Genomic DNA, 20535 nt, shown 5'->3' with positions numbered 1-20535 from the left:
GTGGCAGCCACTCGATGTGTCCCTTCACATCGATGTTTCTCTCTCTCTCTGTTCCTCTCTCTCCCTCCCACTCTACCTGAACAAAAAATGGAAAAATGTCCTCGGGTGAGGATAAAAAAAAAAAAAAAAAACAACCTCAGAGATGTGAGAACCGGGAGAATGGACTTGTGGAAAACTCCCTCTTGCAGCTCCAAACCAGCACTCGGAGGAAGAAACAGCAAGGGAGGAGAGAGCAGACCCTGCCCCAGGGCCCTGCAGCTTTTCAGCCTGCGTCTGGCCTGCATGGGGAAGAATGAAAACCTGGCCTGGATTCTCTGGACTCTGGGGAGATGAAACCTCCCCTCCCTAAACTGGGGGTTTTGTTACTCATTTGTCCGCCTCTCTCTTGTCCTGATCCGTTTCTTTGACTCAGCCCTGCACTGCCTCTGGCAGGCTCGAATGTGCCCAGCCAGGTGCACAGATGGCCCAAATTCTCCTCCCAGTCTGCAGAACTTCTCTCCCCACCTCTGCATTCTGCCGCCATTTCTATGGCTTCTCCTCTCTCTTTCCCACCCTTCTCAGACTTGGAAACACCCCAGGGCAATATGCAAATATACACTATTACTGCCTTGAAGTTTACTCCTGGGGCATGAAACCCAAGCACCCACAGTCGGCTTAGGCCCAGGAGGGGCCATCAAACCCCAGCCATGGGGCCTGGCTCCTCCACCCCATCCTCGGTGGGAAGTCTGCCTCCTTCCCCTTCCCTGGAGCAGTGTGCTTGCAGACAACTTAAGCCCCACCCAGGCTGCCTGGAGACGCCCCTTCTCCCCCAGTCCTGCAGGCACAGGGTGCACAGCTCGGGTGCACAGCTCGGACCTCGTGGCTGTGTGCTGGGGAGGAAGGGGGCGGTGTCCGGAATGAATTCCTCCATGAAGAGGTCTGCTGGCTGCGGGGCCTCTCTCTGCTCACTGAGGAACAGTAACGGCAGCGAGGCTGCTCTGCTTTGGCGGCCATGTTGCTTAAGGGCGGAAGCTGTCCCTGAAGCCACTCCGCTCAGAGCAGAAGTCTGTCCCCTCTTGCTTCGGACAGAAGTTAGAAGACAATGGAATAAAACTTGTTACAATGTTACTGCTTGTCATTAATGCTTCTTCCACTGACACAGCTAACAGAAAAAGCCTCCAATGCACAGGTGCTCAGAGAAATGAAAGGTTTTTGTTACCTAATCTTGGAAACCGACTCAAAATAATTTAAACCCAAGGCCTGGGCCTTTAAATTCTATCCAGTCAAATTAACAGCAAATGCTCATTCTTTTTTTTTTATCCTCATCCAATGACATTTTTCCATTTTTTGTTCAGATAGAGTGGGAGGGAGAGAGAGAGAGAGAGAGAAACATCGATGTGAAAGGGACACATCGAGTGGCTGCCACCCGCACGACCAACCAGGGCCGGGGACAAACTGCAACCGAGGTACGTGCCCTTAGCGGGAACCGAACCCGGGTCTCTCCGGACTGCAGGCTGACGCTCTAACCGCTGAGCCAAACCGGCCAGGCCCTCACTCCTTTCTTAAGGGAAGGTGTCACACTACCAAGCATCTTAAGGGACCAAGACTTAGAAAAATGAGGCAGCGACAGGCTTCTGGCCCCGCCGTCAGAAGCAAGTTAAAAGAGCCAGACTTCTACCCAGACTTGGGATGAAAGCCTCCAGCAAGGCGAGAGGCCGTCCGAATCTTCCACGGCGAGTAAAGGCCCCACAGCTGGGCAGCTGTATTACTGTTTCGGGAAGAGTCTGTCTCGGGCGTGAGAAGACTGTGGGCTGCGGGCCAGTGTCCTTCCCCAGCTGGCTCAGGTGGGAAGCTTGGGGGCAACTTGTAGGCTTCCCTCAACTTGTAGGCTTTTCTCCCCCAAATCAACAACAAAACAATTCCCATTCCTCAAGAGTGCCGACTCGGGCAGGGAATATTAGTCTAGGTTTGTCCAAAGGAACTGTCTGCCTTTGGAATGCTAGTACCTGGACTTCAAGAAAGCTTATCTGAGTCATCTATTGGGATACAGATTCTGAGAGATTTTATCTCAGCCTAAGCTAGCCAAGGCAATCAGTGTAATTCAGTTCACTTGTGGTTTGCTAAGTCAGTGAGTTTTACTATCTACCTGTCTCCATGGAAGCATGTCTCTTAAAATGTCACTGTTTGCCAGTTTAAAAACAAGCCTACGTTTCCAAAAGTTAGAGAATGTGTTTGCCAATCTAGGGAATACTACTTGCTCACTTTGGCCTTTTTCTCCCTACCTAATCCCTCCAGAATTTGGCAATTCTTAATGAGTGCAATACATGTCTTAGCATGAATCCAGGAAGACCACTTCCAAACCGTGTGGCCTTACTAAGACTTCGACTGGGGTGCCGCCTCAGACAGACATGCCTGAGCTCAGGGTGCCGCCAGAAAGCCTTAAGGAATGAAGACTGACTAACTGAAGCCAATCAAAGGCCACTTGCAGATAGGGCCTGACACGTGGTCGGTCACATGATTCATGGCAATCTGTCCAGGAAGAAACAAAGGGTGCGTTCCTGAAAGATGACATGAACCTCAAGACATTTTGGGGAACCTTAAAGACTTGAGGATCTGACCCAATCCTATAGGTATTCCAGGTAACTGTGGCTTGGCTTCTGCACCCGGAGGGGCTGACTGCCCACGGAAGCTCAATCTAAAGACTCCTTATAAAGAGGTAAAAGTCCAGCAAAGCAAATCTGAGAAAGCCGGTGTGGTCAATTTGATCAATTGCTACTCTGTTCTGTTTATGCAAATCAAATAATCAGACCAACTGAAACTGGACTTAATACAGTCTCTCTAAACATGAGGGTAATCTTAAGAAAAAACGTGTTTTAATAGAAACCACAATGCCCAGCTGTGGGTATTCAATTCCAGTGCGGTTAACTGTCTTCAAAGCTTTTTAGGCCGAGTCTGTGCCACACATGCTTCAGCACCTGGTGGCCACCGAAGGTCCTAACTGCACAGTCTACCAGACTGTCACTGCTTGCTTCATCCCAGCAGAAGGTCCTAACTGCACAGTCTACCAGACTGTCACTGCTTGCTTCGTCCCAGCAGAAGGTCCTAACTGCACAGCCTACCAGACTGTCACTGCTTGCTTCGTCCCAGCAGAAGGTCCTAACTGCACAGCCTACCAGACTGTCACTGCTTGCTTCGTCCCAGCAGAAGGTCCTAACTGCACAGTCTACCAGACTGTCACTGCTTGCTTCATCCCAGCAGAAGGTCCCAACTGCACAGTCTACCAGACTGTCACTGCTTGCTTCGTCCCAGCAGAAGGTCCTAACTGCACAGTCTACCAGACTGTCACTGCTTGCTTCGTCCCAGCAGAAGGTCCTAACTGCACAGTCTACCAGACTGTCACTGCTTGCTTCGTCCCAGCAGAAGGTCCTAACTGCACAGTCTACCAGACTGTCACTGCTTGCTTCGTCCCAGCAGAAGGTCCTAACTGCACAGTCTACCAGACTGTCACTGCTTGCTTCATCCCAGCAGAAGGTCCCAACTGCACAGTCTACCAGACTGTCACTGCTTGCTTCATCCCAGCAGAAGGTCCCAACTGCACAGCCTACCAGACTGTCACTGCTTGCTTCATCCCAGCAGAAGGTCCTAACTGCACAGCCTACCAGACTGTCACTGCTTGCTTCATCCCAGCATGTCACTGCTTGCTTCATCCCAGCAGAAGGTCCTAACTGCACAGTCTACCAGACTGTCACTGCTTGCTTCGTCCCAGCAGAAGGTCCCAACTGCACAGCCTACCAGACTGTCACTGCTTGCTTCGTCCCAGCAGAAGGTCCCAACTGCACAGCCTACCAGACTGTCACTGCTTGCTTCGTCCCAGCAGAAGGTCCTAACTGCACAGCCTACCAGACTGTCACTGCTTGCTTCATCCCAGCAGAAGGTCCTAACTGCACAGTCTACCAGACTGTCACTGCTTGCTTCATCCCAGCAGAAGGTCCTAACTGCACAGTCTACCAGACTGTCACTGCTTGCTTCATCCCAGCAGAAGGTCCTAACTGCACAGTCTACCAGACTGTCACTGCTTGCTCCATCCCAGCAGAAGGTCCCAACTGCACAGTCTACCAGACTGTCACTGCTTGCTTCATCCCAGCAGAAGGTCCCAACTGCACAGTCTACCAGACTGTCACTGCTTGCTTCATCCCAGCAGAAGGTCCTAACTGCACAGTCTACCAGACTGTCACTGCTTGCTTCATCCCAGCAGAAGGTCCTAACTGCACAGTCTACCAGACTGTCACTGCTTGCTTCGTCCCAGCAGAAGCCTTGCATCTGAAAATCTTCTCAACTGGCTTGTAGTTTACTGGGCGCACGAACCTTTGTTTTGTTTGCTTGTTTTCGCAGAACGTACGCCTGTCCTGTGACCTGCCGGCTCACTCACTCGAGACAGGCCCCACTCGAGAAGCCGTCTGATCACCGTCCCTCCTGAATGAGACTCGACGGTCTGGACTTACGGCCGAGCCGTGACACACGGACTATCAGCTCCACTCGAAACTGCTTTCCCCTTTCTGCCCGAACAGTTCACAGAAAAGGCCGTTTCTCATGGGGGGTTTCTTGGAGCGTTTCCCTGAACTTAGTCTAGGTTAAGTATGGTGCACAAAAGGGCCCAGACAGGCCTGACACACCTGCCTCCAGGGAAGCCACTCCACCCGAACTGGGGACCTGCACCTTCTTCTTCCCCCCCGTCACCGGAGTTCTTACCTCTCATTAGACCCCTAGGTGCTATAAGTCTCCTCACTTTTGAATTAAACCTTTTAACCATCTTGTCAAGTTTGTCATTTCTAGGATACAACAAAGATGCTAGCCTGTCCGATGCATCGTCCTCCTGAACATCACCTACGCCACCTCCCAGGGACACCAGACTGACCTGGACGTTGCAGAATCCCTCTTGCCCACGTAAAGACTCCTCTCCCTTTTTGCTCCCCCTTCTTCTGTCAGACAGGGAGAACCCCTAAGCCAGGGGTTCTCAACCTTCCTGATGCCGTGACCCTTTAATACAGGTCCTCATGTTGTGGTGACCCCCAACCATAACATTATTTTCGTTGCTACTTCATAACTGTAATTTTGCTACTGTTATGTCTTAGGCGACTCCTGTGAAAGGATCGTTCGACCCCCAAAGGGGTCGCAACCCCCAGGTTGAGAACTGCTGCCCTAAGCCATGGAATAGGCAGGTCTACACCCCTTGACAGCAAGAAGCAGTTATAAGATGGGGACCCTCATCCATTTCTCCTTTATAAGATGTTTCCTTTTTCTCAAGGGGGGATTGCTACCCCTGTAATAACCTGGTTATTAATTAACAGGAAAGGAGCAAAGGGAAGACTAGGTCATATAGGCATGCCATTTATACAGCTTTGCCAGAAAGCTGCAGTTCAACATTCTCCAAGTCTGCTCCCTGCAGATTAATGGGAGCGGGGCCTAGACAGCAGACACATGCCCAGTAAGGTCTAGGTGACGCGGGAAGGTGCTTGCCTGTCAATCACACCTGGGAACAGGTAACTGGCCAGAACAGGCATGGCCACTGCAAGGGCATGACATACTGAGACGTCTGAGCTCAGGGAGCTCTCTCTGGGCCCTCTTGCCCTCCTTGCTCTCTGGCTGCCCACACCTGGCTCCTGGCTTGCAGGTTCTCACTCCCGCAGGCGTCCACCGGCTCACAGCGTGTGGACTCCGCACAGTGGACCAGCGGGCTGATCAGCCTGACGCTGTGCGGGACTCAAGCCTGCCACGGAGTGGAAACGACTCTGGCTCTGCTTCGAGCTCTGCCAAACCCCGCTGCCCCTTCTCCGGGACTGGGCTAAGGACACGGGGACTTCAGAAACAGAGAGATGTGCCCGGCCAGTGTGCTCAGGGCACCGAGTGTCATCCCACGGCCTGAGAGGTCCCCGTTTGATTCTCGACTGGGGCACATGCAGGGGACGTGCAGGGGACGGCTGGTCGATGTTTCTCCCTCACACTGATATTTCTCTCTCTCTCCCCCTTCCTCCCCCTCTAAAAACATCAGTAAGAACATATTTTTAAAAAAAGAAGAAACCAAGATGTAACTACGCAAATAAAGATACTCATTCTCCTGAGCAAGTCTCAGAACAGTCTTTTTCTCGAGAAGCCCGAGAGCCCAGCTCTCACAGGCGCTGGGGGGAGCAATCGCGCGATTCTCCACGAACAGGGTCACAGGGCTGAGGGCCTCCTATGCACCGGTCACCACGTTCCAGGAAGGAGAAGCGGTTTCTGCCCATATGCAGCTTCCATTCCAGGGAAGAAACAGCCGGTGATGAAGTGAACAGATAAGTGTACAGAGAAGCAAAGCTTCTGATAAACGTGACGAGGAAGTGAATGCGTATGAGACCGAGAACATCGAGGCGGAGGGGCACTTTTCAGAAAGGGTCAAGGACAACGTTTCAGGACGGTGACACGAGAGCTGTCAGTAAGACTGTGCTAACTGGGCACGGGGCCGGTGGGTACTTGGAGCAGCAGGGGGACCCCTCTGTACAACATATGATTTTCTCACCACTTTGTTGTGCACCTGAAACTAATACAGAATAATAATGAATGTAAACTGTAATTCAAAGAAGTTTTTTTTAGTCCAGCCGCTGTGGCTCACTGGTTGAGTGTCGACCCATACACCAAATGGTCGCCGGTTCGATTCCGGGTCAGGGCACAATCCCCAGTGGGGGGCATGCAGGAGGCGGCCAATCAATGTTCTCTCTCATCGATGTTTCTATCTCTCCTTTCCTCTCTCTCTAAAATCTAATTTAAAAATTAAAAACATTGTTTTCACTTTAAGAGCTGAATGAGCGGGGGAGGAGCCGTGCGGAGCACTAGGCACGAGCCCCGGCGAGGGGCAGGCCCGTGGCGGCAGCAGCCTGGTCCCCTGGGCACCGTCGGAGGGGCCCTGTGACTGGTGCACAAGCAAGGACAGAGGCACCAGGCGAGCCTGCCAGGTGGGGGCCGCGGCCCGCGGGGCCTGCACAGCCCACTGCGATCTGAGTGGTCAGGCCCCGACGTGACCCGCTTCGCACTGCGGACACCCGCGCTCAGCAGAGCAGACGGACAGGCTGAGCCCGAGCAGGGAGGTGGTTAGCAAGCTGCTGACAGTCCGGGGAGGGCGAGTGCGGGCTGCGCTTAGGACGTCCAACCTTGGACTGAGCAGAAGCGAGTCTATATTAAGAACGTTAGCGCCTTAGCCAGTGTGGTTCAGTGGTTGGAGTGCCGGCCTGTGCACCAAAGGGTCACGGGTTCAATTCCTGGTCAAGAGCACCTACCTGGGTTGCAGGTTCGATCCCTGACCCCAGTCGGGGTGCATATGGGAGGCATCCAATTGATGTGTCTCTCTCACATCTCTCTCCCTCTCCCCTCCTCCTTTCCACTCTCTCTAAAAATCAATGGAAAAAATATCCTCAGGTGAAGATTAACCGAAGAAAAGGACTTAGACAAACATCAGAACTCACAAGGAACTCAGCAGTACCAGGTGGTAATGACAGAAGAGGCACCGAGATGCAGGCTACGGCACAAGGACTGAGTCAGCAAGGCCGTGCTCACTGCATGGGGCCAGGCGGGGCATGGCGTGCAGGGGTCCACTCCGTGCAACCTACGCTTTCTTAACCACTGTGCTGTGCACCTGAACCTGACACACAATCATAACGAGTGTAAGCTGTAATTCAAAAGTTTTTAAGATGAAATTTTTCAGAAATAAAATGAGCAAGAAATGCATAAAACCTCCATGAAGAATAATTTAAGTCGCTCCTGAGAAACAGAAAAGGCACAAATGGAAAGGCATGCAATGTTCTCAGATGGGAAGGTGTCACCCCTCTCCGGGCTCAGTCACAAAACAAACACTTTTCCCCGAGACAGCAGCGGTGCTGCACACCGCGCCCTCCCCAGAACTAGACACGGTGATCCTGAAGATCGTGGGGGACAAACAAACAAGATAAACAAGACAACTTTGAAGGAAAAAGCAAGGGGGGCATTTCAGCCCTGCTAGACAGAGATGATTATTTGGCCCCAGTAATCAGGTGTGCAGTGCTGCCCTGGCCGGTTTGGCTCAGGGGTTAGAGCGTCGGCCTGCGGTCTGGAGAGACCCGGGTTCGGTTCCCGCTAAGGGCACGTACCTCGGTTGCAGTTTGTCCCCGGCCCTGGTTGGGGCGTGTGGGTGGCAGCCACTCGATGTGTCCCTTTCACGTCGATGTTTCTCTCTCTCTCTCTCCCTCCCTCCCTCCCTCCGTCCCTCCCTCCCTCCCACTCTATCTGAACAAAATATCGAAAAATGTTCTCAGATGAGGATTAAAAACAAAAAAGAGTGCAGTGCTGACTGTGGGTCGTCCAATGGAAGAGAAGAGAAAGTAGGCAGCACCCAGTGGGGAAGAGATGAGCTATCCCACGAACAGTGCAGGGACAGACCTAGGGGAAAACGTAACTATTTATCCTTGGAGCAGGGAAGGCTTTTCCAGCTCTGATACAAAATTCACAGGCCACGTGTAAATGGACTGCTACATTTAGCGTGAAAATTATATTTCTATCTGGCAGCCCTGGCCGGTTTGGCTCGGAGGTTGGAGCATCTGCCCTCAGACCAAGGAGTTGCAGGTTCAATTCCGGTCAAGGGCACGTACCTTGGTTGTAGTTCGTCCCAACCCTAGTCGGGTCGGGTGGGAGGCAACCAGTCAACGTCTCTCTCTCACATCAATGTTTCTCTCTCTCTCTCTTTCTCCCTCTCTCTCCCTCCTTCCCACTTTATCTGAAGATCAATGGAAAAGAAATATCCTCGGGTGAGGATTTTAAAAATTAAAAAAAGAAATTCTACGTGGAAAACAAACAAAAATCTTATACTATAAGCAAAGCCCAGGACTTAATGTGGGATCCATGGACTCCTGAGGGTGAATGAGTTCTTCCCCTCCCCCAGCAGGCCCTCAAACCATCTGAATTGTAAGAAGTTTTGTGTCCATAACTCGTAACAATTTCAAAGGAATTGTCAATCCCCTCCCCCCGAAAATGGCACAGTGCTTCAAGTGCAGGCCCTTAAAGTGTGGGTTCTAGCTGTACCGCTTAGAACCGTGTGACTGCAGAGAAGGGCCTTGGCTTCCTCATCTGTAAAACGGGGATAATAAAGGCACCTGACTCACGACTTACTATGAGGAAATACATGCAGAGTTCTTACTACAGAGAATGGCACAGTAATATTGAATAAATTTTGTTATTACTATTAATAATGTTGTTGTTTAAAATAAAATTTTAAAAAACAGTGCTTTAGTTTGTTCTTAAAAAACCGGGTTCCCCTGACCTCGGCACACACTGTATTTCATAACACTCCCTACTGTATTTTCGTTTACAATTAGTCGCTGGCCTGATCCACGGTCAGCACCTTTTCTGCAAAGGGTCAAACGGTCACTATTTTAGGCTTGTGGGTCCTGCTCCAGCAGTGTGAAGGCAGCACAGATTATACAGGAACAAATAAGCACGGCTGTTCTGTAAATAAAACTTTATTTACAAAAACAAGCAACAGGCCAGATTAGGTCCCTGGGCTATAGTTTGCCAGCCCTGATCAAACCCAAGGACACTAAGCAGCCTTGTGCACAGACCGTCTCTGCATCAGAAGAACAAAGATAAATCGGAGGTAACTCCTGCCCTGGAAAAAAGATTACAATACACCCCAGGCTTCCTACCTTCCTCACTGGGGACGTAGGTCTCATCATAATCTTCCTCCAGAACCAGCTGGTCTCCTATGCGGATGGGTCTTCCGGCCATGATGGTCTGCGCTCAAACACCTAGATCCCAGAGGCCCCACCCAGAGAGCACATCAGTGACCCGGCTTAGCAAGAGCGTGTCCGACTGCAGCAGAAAGCACCTGAACCAGACCAGACCCTGCAAACAGACCTCGCTGGAACTTTCCAGATGCAGGGAGAACGCAGGCCTTCCAGGCTCTGCGCCCAGGAAAGTTCCCTGAGACACATCTCCCAACGGCTTGCGGGGGCCACAGAAGATCTGAAAACCCACCTCTCAAGAGGCTGGCCTCCTATCCCTCCATGAGAGACAGAACAAACAGTACAGGCCCCTGCTGACAAGCCCCAGCGACCAGAGTAACCCAGAGCACCCCGCCGCCACACGCCAGCAGTGCTCGCGTGGCCACACGGTCACTCGCACGCCTGCCTGTCTGCTTGCCCCCCGCACTCGACAGCGCCCCCGGGAGCTGCTCCCGTGGAGCCGAGTCCACGACCTCAGGGCGCTGGGCAGAGGGGCACACCCTGCGAGGCTGACCAGAGGGCTGCTCTAGGCAGAGGGAGCACCGCCCTGGAAGGCCGGACACCGGGACGCCGGGCAGGGGTGGGGTGGGAAGCAGGCGGGCCATGCTCAAGAGCAGCACAAAGGGGGTCGCTGAGGGCCCTGGTGAAAGAAGTGACGCAGAGTGGCCCCTTTCCAGGAGACTCCGGGGAGAGGCATGGCTGGTGAGAGACATGAGAGGCTCCTCAGGAAACCACTGACGCCGTCACCAGGTGAGGGTCAGGAGGGCCTGAACTAGGCAGAAGGGTGGGAACAGAGAAGGGCCAGAGGCGAGGACCCTGATGTCCACAGGACGAGGACACGCGGGAAAGAGTCCAGCGTCGGGGACAAGCCAGCACAGTTCCGGACTGTCCCTCCTTTCCCATCCCCCCGCCTGTCACACCTGAGGACCCCAGGCACACCAGCTCTCCCGACGGCAGCTCCTACGCTGACCCCCAAGGACGCAGAGACAAAAGCCTGTAAAGCGGTTGCTGTGGCCGCGATTCTGAGGGTGTCCCCCAACTGAGGAGGCGTCAGCCACACCACGTGACCAAAAGCAGTCTGGAGGAGCAGGTGCTGACCTCTTCAGAAGCTGTCACCGTCCCACCTGGAGCGTGAACATGACGCAGCCCTGTGAAAGCAGAAAGAACATGTCATCAAAAGGTTGGGATGTGGCCCTGGCCAGTGTGGCCCGGTGGTTAGAGCGTCAGCCCTCACACTGATGGGCCGTGGGTTCGACTCACGGTCAAGGGCACGTACCTGGGTTGCAGGTTCGATCCCCAGCCCCGGTCAGGTCATGCGGGAGGCAACCATTCGATGTGTCTCTCACATCGATGTTTCTTTCTCTTTCTCCCTCTCTCCTTCTCTCCCTCTCCCCCCTCTTCCCCCACCCCTCCCTTCCACTCCCTGTAAAAATCAATGGTGAGGATTAACAACCAAAACAAAAGGTCGGGATGCAGCCTGCAATGAGGGCTCAGGAAATAACCGGATCTGCTCATTCTGAATCTGCCCAAGACCCGAGAGAGGAGCCCTGATCAGCGGCCTGGGGCCTGGGAGGGACCATCACCGAGGCCCTCCCTGCAGCCTGACAGCTGAGAGACCTGCGCCAGAGAGGTTGTGGCTTTAGGACTCACCAGGGAGCAGGCCCTGCCCCTCAGTCCCACCTGACCCGGCCAGCAGGAGGCTGAGCAGCGCCTCGGGAAGACAGGCCAAAGGGAGAAGCACCCTTCTCTGCAGTGCACCAGCCCAGGTGGGAATGTGGCCCCTGCAGAGGAGCCCGACACCCTGCAGACAACTGCAGACGCAGGCTCCGGCCTCTGCGCCCACAGGCAGAGGTGAGGGCCGCTGGCTGGAAAAGCAGAGCGGAAAAGCACGGGAGCGGGCAGAACATGTGGCCACTGCCCGGTGGCGGAGTTGGGGAGGAGAGGGGAGGGGAAGGGTCCCTGGGGAGGGAGGAACCACCAGTGGCCTGAGCATCAGGCTGGGTGGGCATTATGCACACCAGCAGGCGTGGTCCATACAAGGCACTGTATCCAAGATCTCCGGGAATCTGAGAAATTTTGCATCTGAGAAATGTCACCCGTCCCCAGACACAGCCATCTCTAGAAAGCTATCCTCGTGGCAAAGCACCCAGGCAGCTAACTACGGAAAACCTGGGTCTAACTACTTAAAGGTCGGAAAGAAGCTGGACATCTGAATTCATGGACCACTTAAATGTCAACCAACTTGCCAGAAAAAATTAAAGTTCGGGTGGGCTAGATGCTACCTTCCTTCTCCCCTTGCGTGGCTTCAGGCAAACGCGGGCAGGGACAGGGCCTCGAGGGCAGGAAGTGCAGGAACGAGGCGGTGGTGGGACGAGAAACCTGACTTATCGAACAGCTACCAGACGTCATACTCCTTCGAACAACCCTTACTGAGCGAGCTCGTCTCCGGCTGGGCACTAGAGGTGCAACAGTGGTGCAGGCGGACTCAGCTGCTCCTCCCTGGACTCAGTCTCAGGCAGGAGGTGACGGACCCACCAAGTCACAGATCAGTGTGACTGTGAACGAGGGAAGAGCTCTGGAGGAAGTGGGCCTGATTCCGATCGAGCCTGCGCGGAGGCCTGCAGGACAAGCATTCACCAGACGGAGCAGAGCAGGTGCTCCACTGAGGCCGCAGGCCGCGCAGGGCCCTGCAACAGGAAACAACCCCCGGCAAGAGGACGCAGGGTCGGGTCGATGCTGGGGAGGTGGCTGGAAGCCAGGCCGTGCCAAAAGGTGGGCCTTTACGATAAGAAAGCCAGGAAAGGGCTTTTTAAAAGATGCACATTTTTAACAGATCGCTCCGGCAGCCACGGGGAATACAGACTGGAATGGAGGCCAGAGCGGGAGGGAGAAAATCAGAGTGGCTGCAGAGATTGAGGAGGAAACTACTAGTGGAGGTGAAAGACGATGATCACCTGGGCTGGAGTGGTAACAGAGAAGACGAGAGGTCTGAGATCTGCTATTGCAAACATGGCACATGTCCTAACATTCCCTTCCGAGCCTGAGGTTGTGAGGGACATCAGTCCATCGCAGTACCCTAGACACGCCATCAGAACCATCGGCTCCGTACTCCATGTAGCACTTACCAACGTATCAGGTGAAATCTGATGACATCTACCTGCCACCAGGCCTGAGACCCTCTAGGAGCCATAACTGCAGGGGAGGGGTCATCCAACTGCATTCATCCATCTCCCGCCAATCCCAGAATCTAGCAAAAATAAAAAAGGCTCCTACACCTCCTCCAGGTCGCCCTTCCTGGCTAGCCTCAGCCCCTCCCATCGACTCGTAACCGCCTCAGCAGTAAGGACAGTTTTCACGTGTTCACAGGCGTACTACTCCTACTACTACCTTTTTCTCAGGAATGTGTTCCCCTCTCCTGTTAAATCACAAACCTATGAGGGTCAGGCCTCCTCCTTCCTCTGCATTTTCTGACCAAGCCCAAAGTAAGGTATATAAACTGTAGGAGCCCTGGCCAGTTTGGCTCAGCGGTTGAGTGTCAGCCTGTGGACCAGAGTCCCGGGTTCGGTTCCCGCTGGGGGCACGCACCACAAAAAAATTAAAATTAAAATTAAAATAAATAAATAAACTGTGGGAGCTCTGTCTCTGCTATAAACCACTAATAGGGAACCAAGGCATCTCAAGAGTCAAACAAAAACCGTTAAGAGCTTTGGTTTAATTACCCCTCCCATGCCAAATTCTTCCTCTCCATGATTTAAAGGATAGACAGCATCGTGGTCGAAGTACCAGCTTTGGGGCCAGAAACACCAGAATTCAAATCCCAGCTCTCTCACGTACCAGCTGCATGACCTTAGGCAAATTAGGCATGGTCCTTCACCTCTCAAAGCCTCAGTAACCTCGTGTGTATAACGGAAACAATCATGATAATCTAATCCAAAGGTTGAGGATGAACTGAGATACTTCCTATAAAGTACCTAGCATAGTCCCTGGTACACAATACATGTTAAACAAATTTAGTAGTTTTACTGATGTTCTTGCCAAATCCATAGTTAGAGAATTATTAACTACGAAAAGGTCTTCCCCGCCCTGGTCAGTTTGCTCAGTGGTTAGAGCGTCAGACCAAAGGACTGAAGGTTTTTCGGGTTAGATTCCAGGTCAAGGCACGTACCTGGGTTGCAGGTTCAATCCCCAGCCCTGGTCAGGGTCCTGCGGGAAGCAACCATCAATATGTCTCTCTCACATCGATGTTTCTTTCTCTCCCTTCACTCCCTGCCTTCTTCTCTCTAAAAATCAACAGAAAAATATCCTCGCATTGAGGATTAACAAAAAGAAAAGAAAAGGTCTTTTCAAAAATCAGTTTCTAAGAAGCGTCCTCCCATTTGCCTGTTCTGCCCCCTGGACCTCAAGAGAGCACCCAAGGCTTCTCCACTCCAAGCAGTATCCCCTTCCACTCATGACATGACAGGCCACGGTTCCCCAACCCCTCGATATCTGGGGCACCTTCCCAGAACGCTGTTGGATTTGCCAGCACAGCCAAAAGCCTGTTATACATCTGAACACTAACACTAACACTAACAAAGCATACACACTCATATGCACAGTTAGGGTTCCCTGCACATTTATTTCTTCCTCCCTGCTTGAGCAATTTTAAAGTTCACTACAGGGGGAAAAATTACTGGAGTAGGCAGAAGACATCAGAGTTGATTCTGTGGTGACAATGAGCATAGGTGTTAGAACATTCTTAGATTTAATCCCAGCTCTGCCACTTAGCAGTTGGGCAAGTTGCCTGTTTCCTCATCTGTACAATGGGGACAATCACAGTATCTCAAAGGGATGTGAGAGTTGTATGATTCAATACATGTACAATAGTTAGAACATAGTAAGAGCTCAATAAACATCAGTTGTTATTACAATTCGCATTCTTTTTTTGTTGTTAATTTTTTTTTTCTTTTTTTTTTTTCAATCCTCATTCGAGGACATTTTTCCATTTTTTTTGTTCAGATACAGTGGGAGGGAAAGAGAGAGAGAGAGAGAGAGAGAGAAACATCGACGTGAAAGGGACACATCGAGTGACTGCCACCCGCATGACCAACTAGGGCCAGGAACAAACTGCAACCGAGGTACGTGCCCTTAGCGGGAACCAAACCTGTGTCTCTCTGGACCGCAGGCCGACACTCTGACCGCTGAGCCAAACTGGCTAGGGCTTTTTTAAATCTTTATTGTTGAATGTATTACAGATGTTCCTCATTTTTCCCCCATTGACTCCCTCCTCCCCACTCCTGTCTCTGTCCATTCGTTATGCATATAAGTTCTTTGGGTTATTTCTTCCCACCCCCTAACACCCCTTCTCTTTGAGGTTTGTCAGTCTAGCAGTGAATTTGTACTTCTTAATCCCTTCACCTTCCTTCATTCCCCCAACTCCCTCCCATCTGGCAACCAACAAAATGTTCTCTATATCTATGAGAATGCTTCTGTTTTGCCTGTTTATTTTGTTTGTAGATGCCATTGTCGATAGATATGTATTCATTGCCATTTTGTTTGTTCATATATTTTATCTTTTTCTTCAAAAAGACCCTTCATCATTTCATCTAATAACGGTTTGGTGGTGATGAACTCCTTTAACTTTTTCTTGTCTGGGAAACTCTTTATATGGCCATCGATTCTAAATGACAGCTTTGCAGGATAGAGTAATCTTGGTTGGAGGTTCTTGCTTTTCATCACTCTGAATATTTCTTGCCACTCCCTTCTGGCCTGCAAAGTTTCTTTTGAGAAATCAGCTGACAGCCTTACGGGAACTCCCTTGTAGGTAACTAACTGCTTTTCTCTTGTTGCTTTTAAGATTCTCTCTTTGTCTTGAACCTTTTGCATTTTGATGATGCTGTGTCTTGGTGTGGGCCTCTTGGGGTTCATCTTGTTTGGGACTCTCTGTGCTTCCTGGACTTGTATGTCTGTTTCCTTAACCAAGTTAGGAAAGTTTTCTGCCATTATTGTTTCAAACAGGTTTTCGATTTCTTGTTCTTTCTCTTCTCCTTCTGGCACCCCCAAGATGCGAATGTTGGCACGCTTGAAGTTGTCCCAGAGGCTCCTTACACTATCCTCATTTTTTTGGCTTCTTTTTTCTTTTTGCTGTTCTGATTGGGTGTTTTTTGCTTCCTTATATTCCAAAGCAATGGTTTGCTTCTTGGATTTACGTATTCTACTATTGAAGCTGTGTAAATTATTCTTTATTTCAGTTAATGCCTCCTTCATTTCTAACTGTGCATCCATCATTTCTGACTGGTCCTTTTTTATGCTCTTGAGGCCCTCACTGAGTTCATTGAGCATCCTTATAAGCAGTATTTTGAACTCAGCATCTGTTAGGTTGCTTATCTCCATTTCACTTAGTTCTTTTCCTGGGGTTTTGTTTTGTTCTTTCATTTGGAACCTGTTTCTTTGTCTTCTCATTTTGGCTGCCTCCCTGTGTTTGTTTCTGTGTATTACTTAATGAGAGGTATGGGGCTATCTGAGACCCGATGCTGCTTGTTTGAAAGAATTTAGGAAAACCTGAAGCAGGATCCAAGACAGGCCAATCCTATGGTTAAGCAAGTGGCAACAGCTTGGGTGGGCCTGAAAGTTGGGTGGGGCGGGCCTCAGGGAGTCAGCAGGGCGGGACTACCAGTGTGAGCCAGGTTGCTGGAGTCCCAGATATGGGGGCATGTGCCGCCCCAGGGAAGGCTCACCAAAGGAACAAAGGCCTCTGACAGCACGTTTGTCCCGGAGAAAGCTCCCTCTCCAGCCCTCGCTCCAGTGCCAAACAGCTCAGTTCTTCCCTGTGTGTCTCTGGCGCCCCTCGAGCTGCCTCCCCTCCAAGCTTAGAGGGAGAGAGTCCGATAAGTCCATGTGCGGGCCCTTTAAGAAGCTGCCTGGGGCTCCAGCCGCCTCAGCCTCCCTGAGCCTCAGTTCCCGCTGGTTTTCCAGCCAGAAGTGATGGGGACTCTCTTCCTGGCACTGGGACCCTGAGCGGGGCACCTGGTGTGGGACGGGGACCCATCAGTCCTCAGGGAGGACCTTCCCAGCCGAGGTGTCCTCCTGATTTTATCCACCACCCGTGGGTGTGGGACCAGCCCATCCACCTCCACCCTCCTACCAGTCCCGATGCGGCTGCTGCTTTAATTCCGTAGTTGTAGGACTTCATCCAGTTCGGGGTCAGGCGGTTTTGATGATGGTTGTTCTGTAGTTTAGTTGTAACTTTGATGTAGTTGTGGGGGGACGGACACCGCGTTTACCTACCCACCATCTTGACCGGAAGTCTCGATGATGTCCTCTGTTGTTAATTTTTTTTCTTTATTGATTTTTAGAGGGAGAGATAGAAATATCCATGAGAAAGAACACTGACTGGCCGCCTCCTGCATGCCCCGCACTGGGGATTGGGCCCATGACCTGGGCAAGTGCCCTGACTGGGAATCAAAACAGCGACCTCTTGGTGCAGGGTCGATGCTCAACCACTGAGCCTCACCGGCCGGGCGCAATTCACATTCTTTCTTTTTTCTTTTTATCCTCACCTGAGGACATTTTTGCATTTATCTTCATATAGAGTGGGAGGGAGGGAGGGAGGGAAACATCGACATGAGAGAGACACATCGAGTGGCTGCCACCCACACAACCCCAACCAGGGCCGGGGACAAACTGCAACCAAGGTACGTGCCCTTAGCGGGAACCGAACCCGGGACACTCCAGTCCATGGGCCGACACTCTAACCCAGCGGTTCTCAACCTGTGGGTCACGACCCCTTTGAGGGTCGAACGACCCTTTCACAGAGGTCGCCTAAGACATAACAGTAGCAAAATTAGTTAAGAAGTAGCAACGAAAATAATTTTATGGTTGGGGGCCACCACAACAGGAGGAACTGTATTAAAGGGCCACGGCATCAGGAAGGTTGAGAACCACTGCTCTACCCGCTGAGCCAATCTGGCCAGGGCACAATTCACATTCTTGAAGGGCTTATTTTACATTGGTCCAGAGGATAAATCCAGTATAAGAAATATAAACTAAGGCCACTCAGACAGTCAATAACCAGTTACTGAACACCTACCATGGGTCAGGCTCTGTGCTCACTGTTAGGGCTACAAATCTGATTACACATGGGTTTGAACTCCAGCTCAGCCTAGCTGGGAAGCCAAACATGCAAACACACGACTGTATAATATATTAAGCGCATTAAGGGAAGTAACAAAATACAATGGGACACAAAAATAAGGGCGAGTGACCTCACTTGGGAAGATCAGGGGAAGCATCACCGAGCGGAGGTCCACCGAAATGGCTCTGGAAGGGTAGCAGGAGCCAACCAGCATAAGGGAGCAAGAGAATTTATGGCAGAAGAAACAGCACACACGAGGGAGAGGCAAGAAGGGGTGCATGTTGGGTGCAGAGAATTCATCACAACAAAAGCTTGCATTCACTGAACACTCCCTGTGTTCCAAGAACTGGACGCATGCTTCATATACATCATCTCACCTCACCCTCTCAGCTAAGTAGAGATTCTTATCCCCATTTTTCAAATAAGGAAACAGAGTCTCAGCAAGGCTTAAAAAAACAATCCGTCCAAGGTTTCACGGCCAGTAAACGGCACAGGAAACATGCCCACACCCACATCGATGTGACTCCAAAGCCTGAGCTCTGCCCACTTGGACATGACCAGAGTGCAGGGACGATGAAGGCAAGGACGTGCCCTGTGCACCACGGAGTCATCGCAGGACTTCACATATTATGACAGCCTTTTAAAAAAAAAAAAAAAAAAACAGAGGACAAGGACAGAGGCAGAGGGACCACCTGAGTTATCCTAAAAGCACAGGCAAGAAATTATGAACTACATGCGTGGCTGTGAGCATGGAAAAGGGCCAGATGCTACGGATATTAGGAGCAGAGTAACAGGACTTGATGTTGACAGCAGAGACCCAGAGAGAGGTGGAAATCAGCGCGCTGAGGCCAGTATCCTGTGCACGGTTACTTTCCATGTCTACACCTTGCCCAATCAATAGCCCCACCTAGCATTCTGCCTAGACTGTGGGAAACACCCAACAAACGTTCGCTGCATATATTAGATGGATTCCCGGTGCAGACTTGGCTAAGTGGACGCTGAAGTCCCTCACTGGGGCACGAACTACAAGAGCAGGACCAGATCTGAGGGACCAGGGAGGCTGGGGAAGCTGCAGGTGGGGATATTCAGTAAGCAGGTCTGAGCCCAGGAAAGAGGTCTGGCCGGAGCCCTGGTTTGGGGGTCACCGTTAAATAGATGGTAACTGAACCTCTGGGTGAAATCACCCAGGGCTGGCCGTGGTGAACGGACAGGGCTGCAAAGGCGAGCAGTACGGCAGAGTTGGAGGAACCACGAGAGCCCAGAGGGTGGCTCTGGCGGTTGGCGCGTCCTCGCGCCCTGAAGGGTTCCTTCCCGTCAGGGCGCACACCTGGCGCAGGTGCAGGTGCAGGTGCAGGGGAGCCAACCGTTGGACGTTTCTCTCTTTCGATGTCTCTCTCTCTCTCTCTCTCAAATCAATAAAAACGTATCCTCGGTGCGGGTTTGAAAGGGAAAAGCCAGGAGAGGGGAATCTTGGAAGGCAAGTGAGGACAGGAGGAGAAGGTAGTTGTTGTTTTTTAATGAATGCAAGGAAAGTTCAAGGAAACCCCAAACTCTAACTTCCCCAGCTGTCCAAAAGACGGGAAGGGTCTGGCTAGCCCCAACGTGGGACCTGGGGGGCAGGGGGGTCCCCAAAAGAGGTCTTCAGCGAGGTTCCAAGGCCGGCCCTCCTCCGGGAGCGCGGCGCAAGCGGGCCCGGCGCCCCGCACGCTCCCGCCGGCCCGGCGCCCCGCCGCGCCCCTCGCCACGCAGAGGTTTGGGGAGGTGCGCACCCGGCCGGCCCTTCCCGCCCACGCTCGCGCGCATCCCGCTCGCCGGCACACGAGTGCCCGACGCTCCCGCTCCCCGCCTTCCCCGTCGCCCAAGCCCTCCCTCCAGGGGTCCTCACCTGTCCCCCACCCCGGGGGGCTCGGGGCGAGGGCTCCCGGCTCCGCGCCGTCTCCCCAGCACCACCCCGGTTTCCCGCTTCCAGGGACGCCGGGGTGTTGCCCTGCAGCGGCCCGCAACCACTTCCGGAAACGGTACTAACGTCGCCACTGAGAGTCCCGCCTCTGCCCGGAGTCAATAGGTCGCAGAGGAGGGCTCTGGCGCTGGATTGGTTCGGCGTCCCGTCGGCTCACGGAAGAGGCTGCACGTTCCCCGTTGCACACTGGGAGATGTAGTCCACGATCGTTGATGCGGCGCCCCCGGGGTTAAAGAGAGCGCTGGATTCAGTAGTTATGAGAGGGGTGTATTCCTGGGCTGGAAAGAAGCACTCACAGTATTTATTGTAACATGAGTTTACGAAGGCATTTTATTGCTCATCATTTTTAAATAATGTGATTAATATAGGTGAACAATACAGTGATCAATAATCAACCCGTGAGCCTTTAATAAAGAAAGGAAATGTGACTATAAGGTCATGGAGACACCACCACCATCATCCTCCCACCCCAAAAAATGGCTCCCTTGTGCTCTGATTATATCAATGAGCACCCGGCCAGAAGTTAAGAGACTAGTTTTTCTACTGTCCATCTTTTCACCAGAGCATGGGCTCAGTTTGCATGTCTGCAAACTGGGCATAATATCTGTCCTAACTATTTCAAAGAGACTATTTAAGAGGAAAAGGAGCCCTGGCCAGTTTAGCTCAGCGGTTAGAGCGTCGGCCTGTGGTCCAGAGAGACCCGG

General features: G+C 52.0%; 1 protein-coding gene across 1 annotated transcript in view; it reads right to left on the bottom strand.

The window, feature by feature from the left end:
• The window catches only part of CEP164 (centrosomal protein 164), a 78131-nt gene extending 58291 nt beyond the window's left edge, over nt 1-19840 (bottom strand). Inside the window, exons 1-3 of the mRNA XM_036258217.1 lie at nt 19757-19840; nt 10857-10906; nt 9681-9782 (exon numbers count right to left, since the gene is read on the bottom strand). Coding sequence (XP_036114110.1) covers nt 9681-9762 — 82 coding nt within the window. The 5' untranslated portion in view covers nt 9763-9782; nt 10857-10906; nt 19757-19840. The remainder of the gene's footprint in view (nt 1-9680; nt 9783-10856; nt 10907-19756) is intronic.
• Nucleotides 19841-20535: the final 695 nt, after the last annotated feature.

Source organism: Molossus molossus, unplaced genomic scaffold (genome assembly GCF_014108415.1).
Source record: "Molossus molossus isolate mMolMol1 unplaced genomic scaffold, mMolMol1.p scaffold_m16_p_13, whole genome shotgun sequence".
Lineage (NCBI taxonomy): Eukaryota > Metazoa > Chordata > Mammalia > Chiroptera > Molossidae > Molossus > Molossus molossus.
This window is presented reverse-complemented; position numbering and strand designations above follow the sequence as displayed.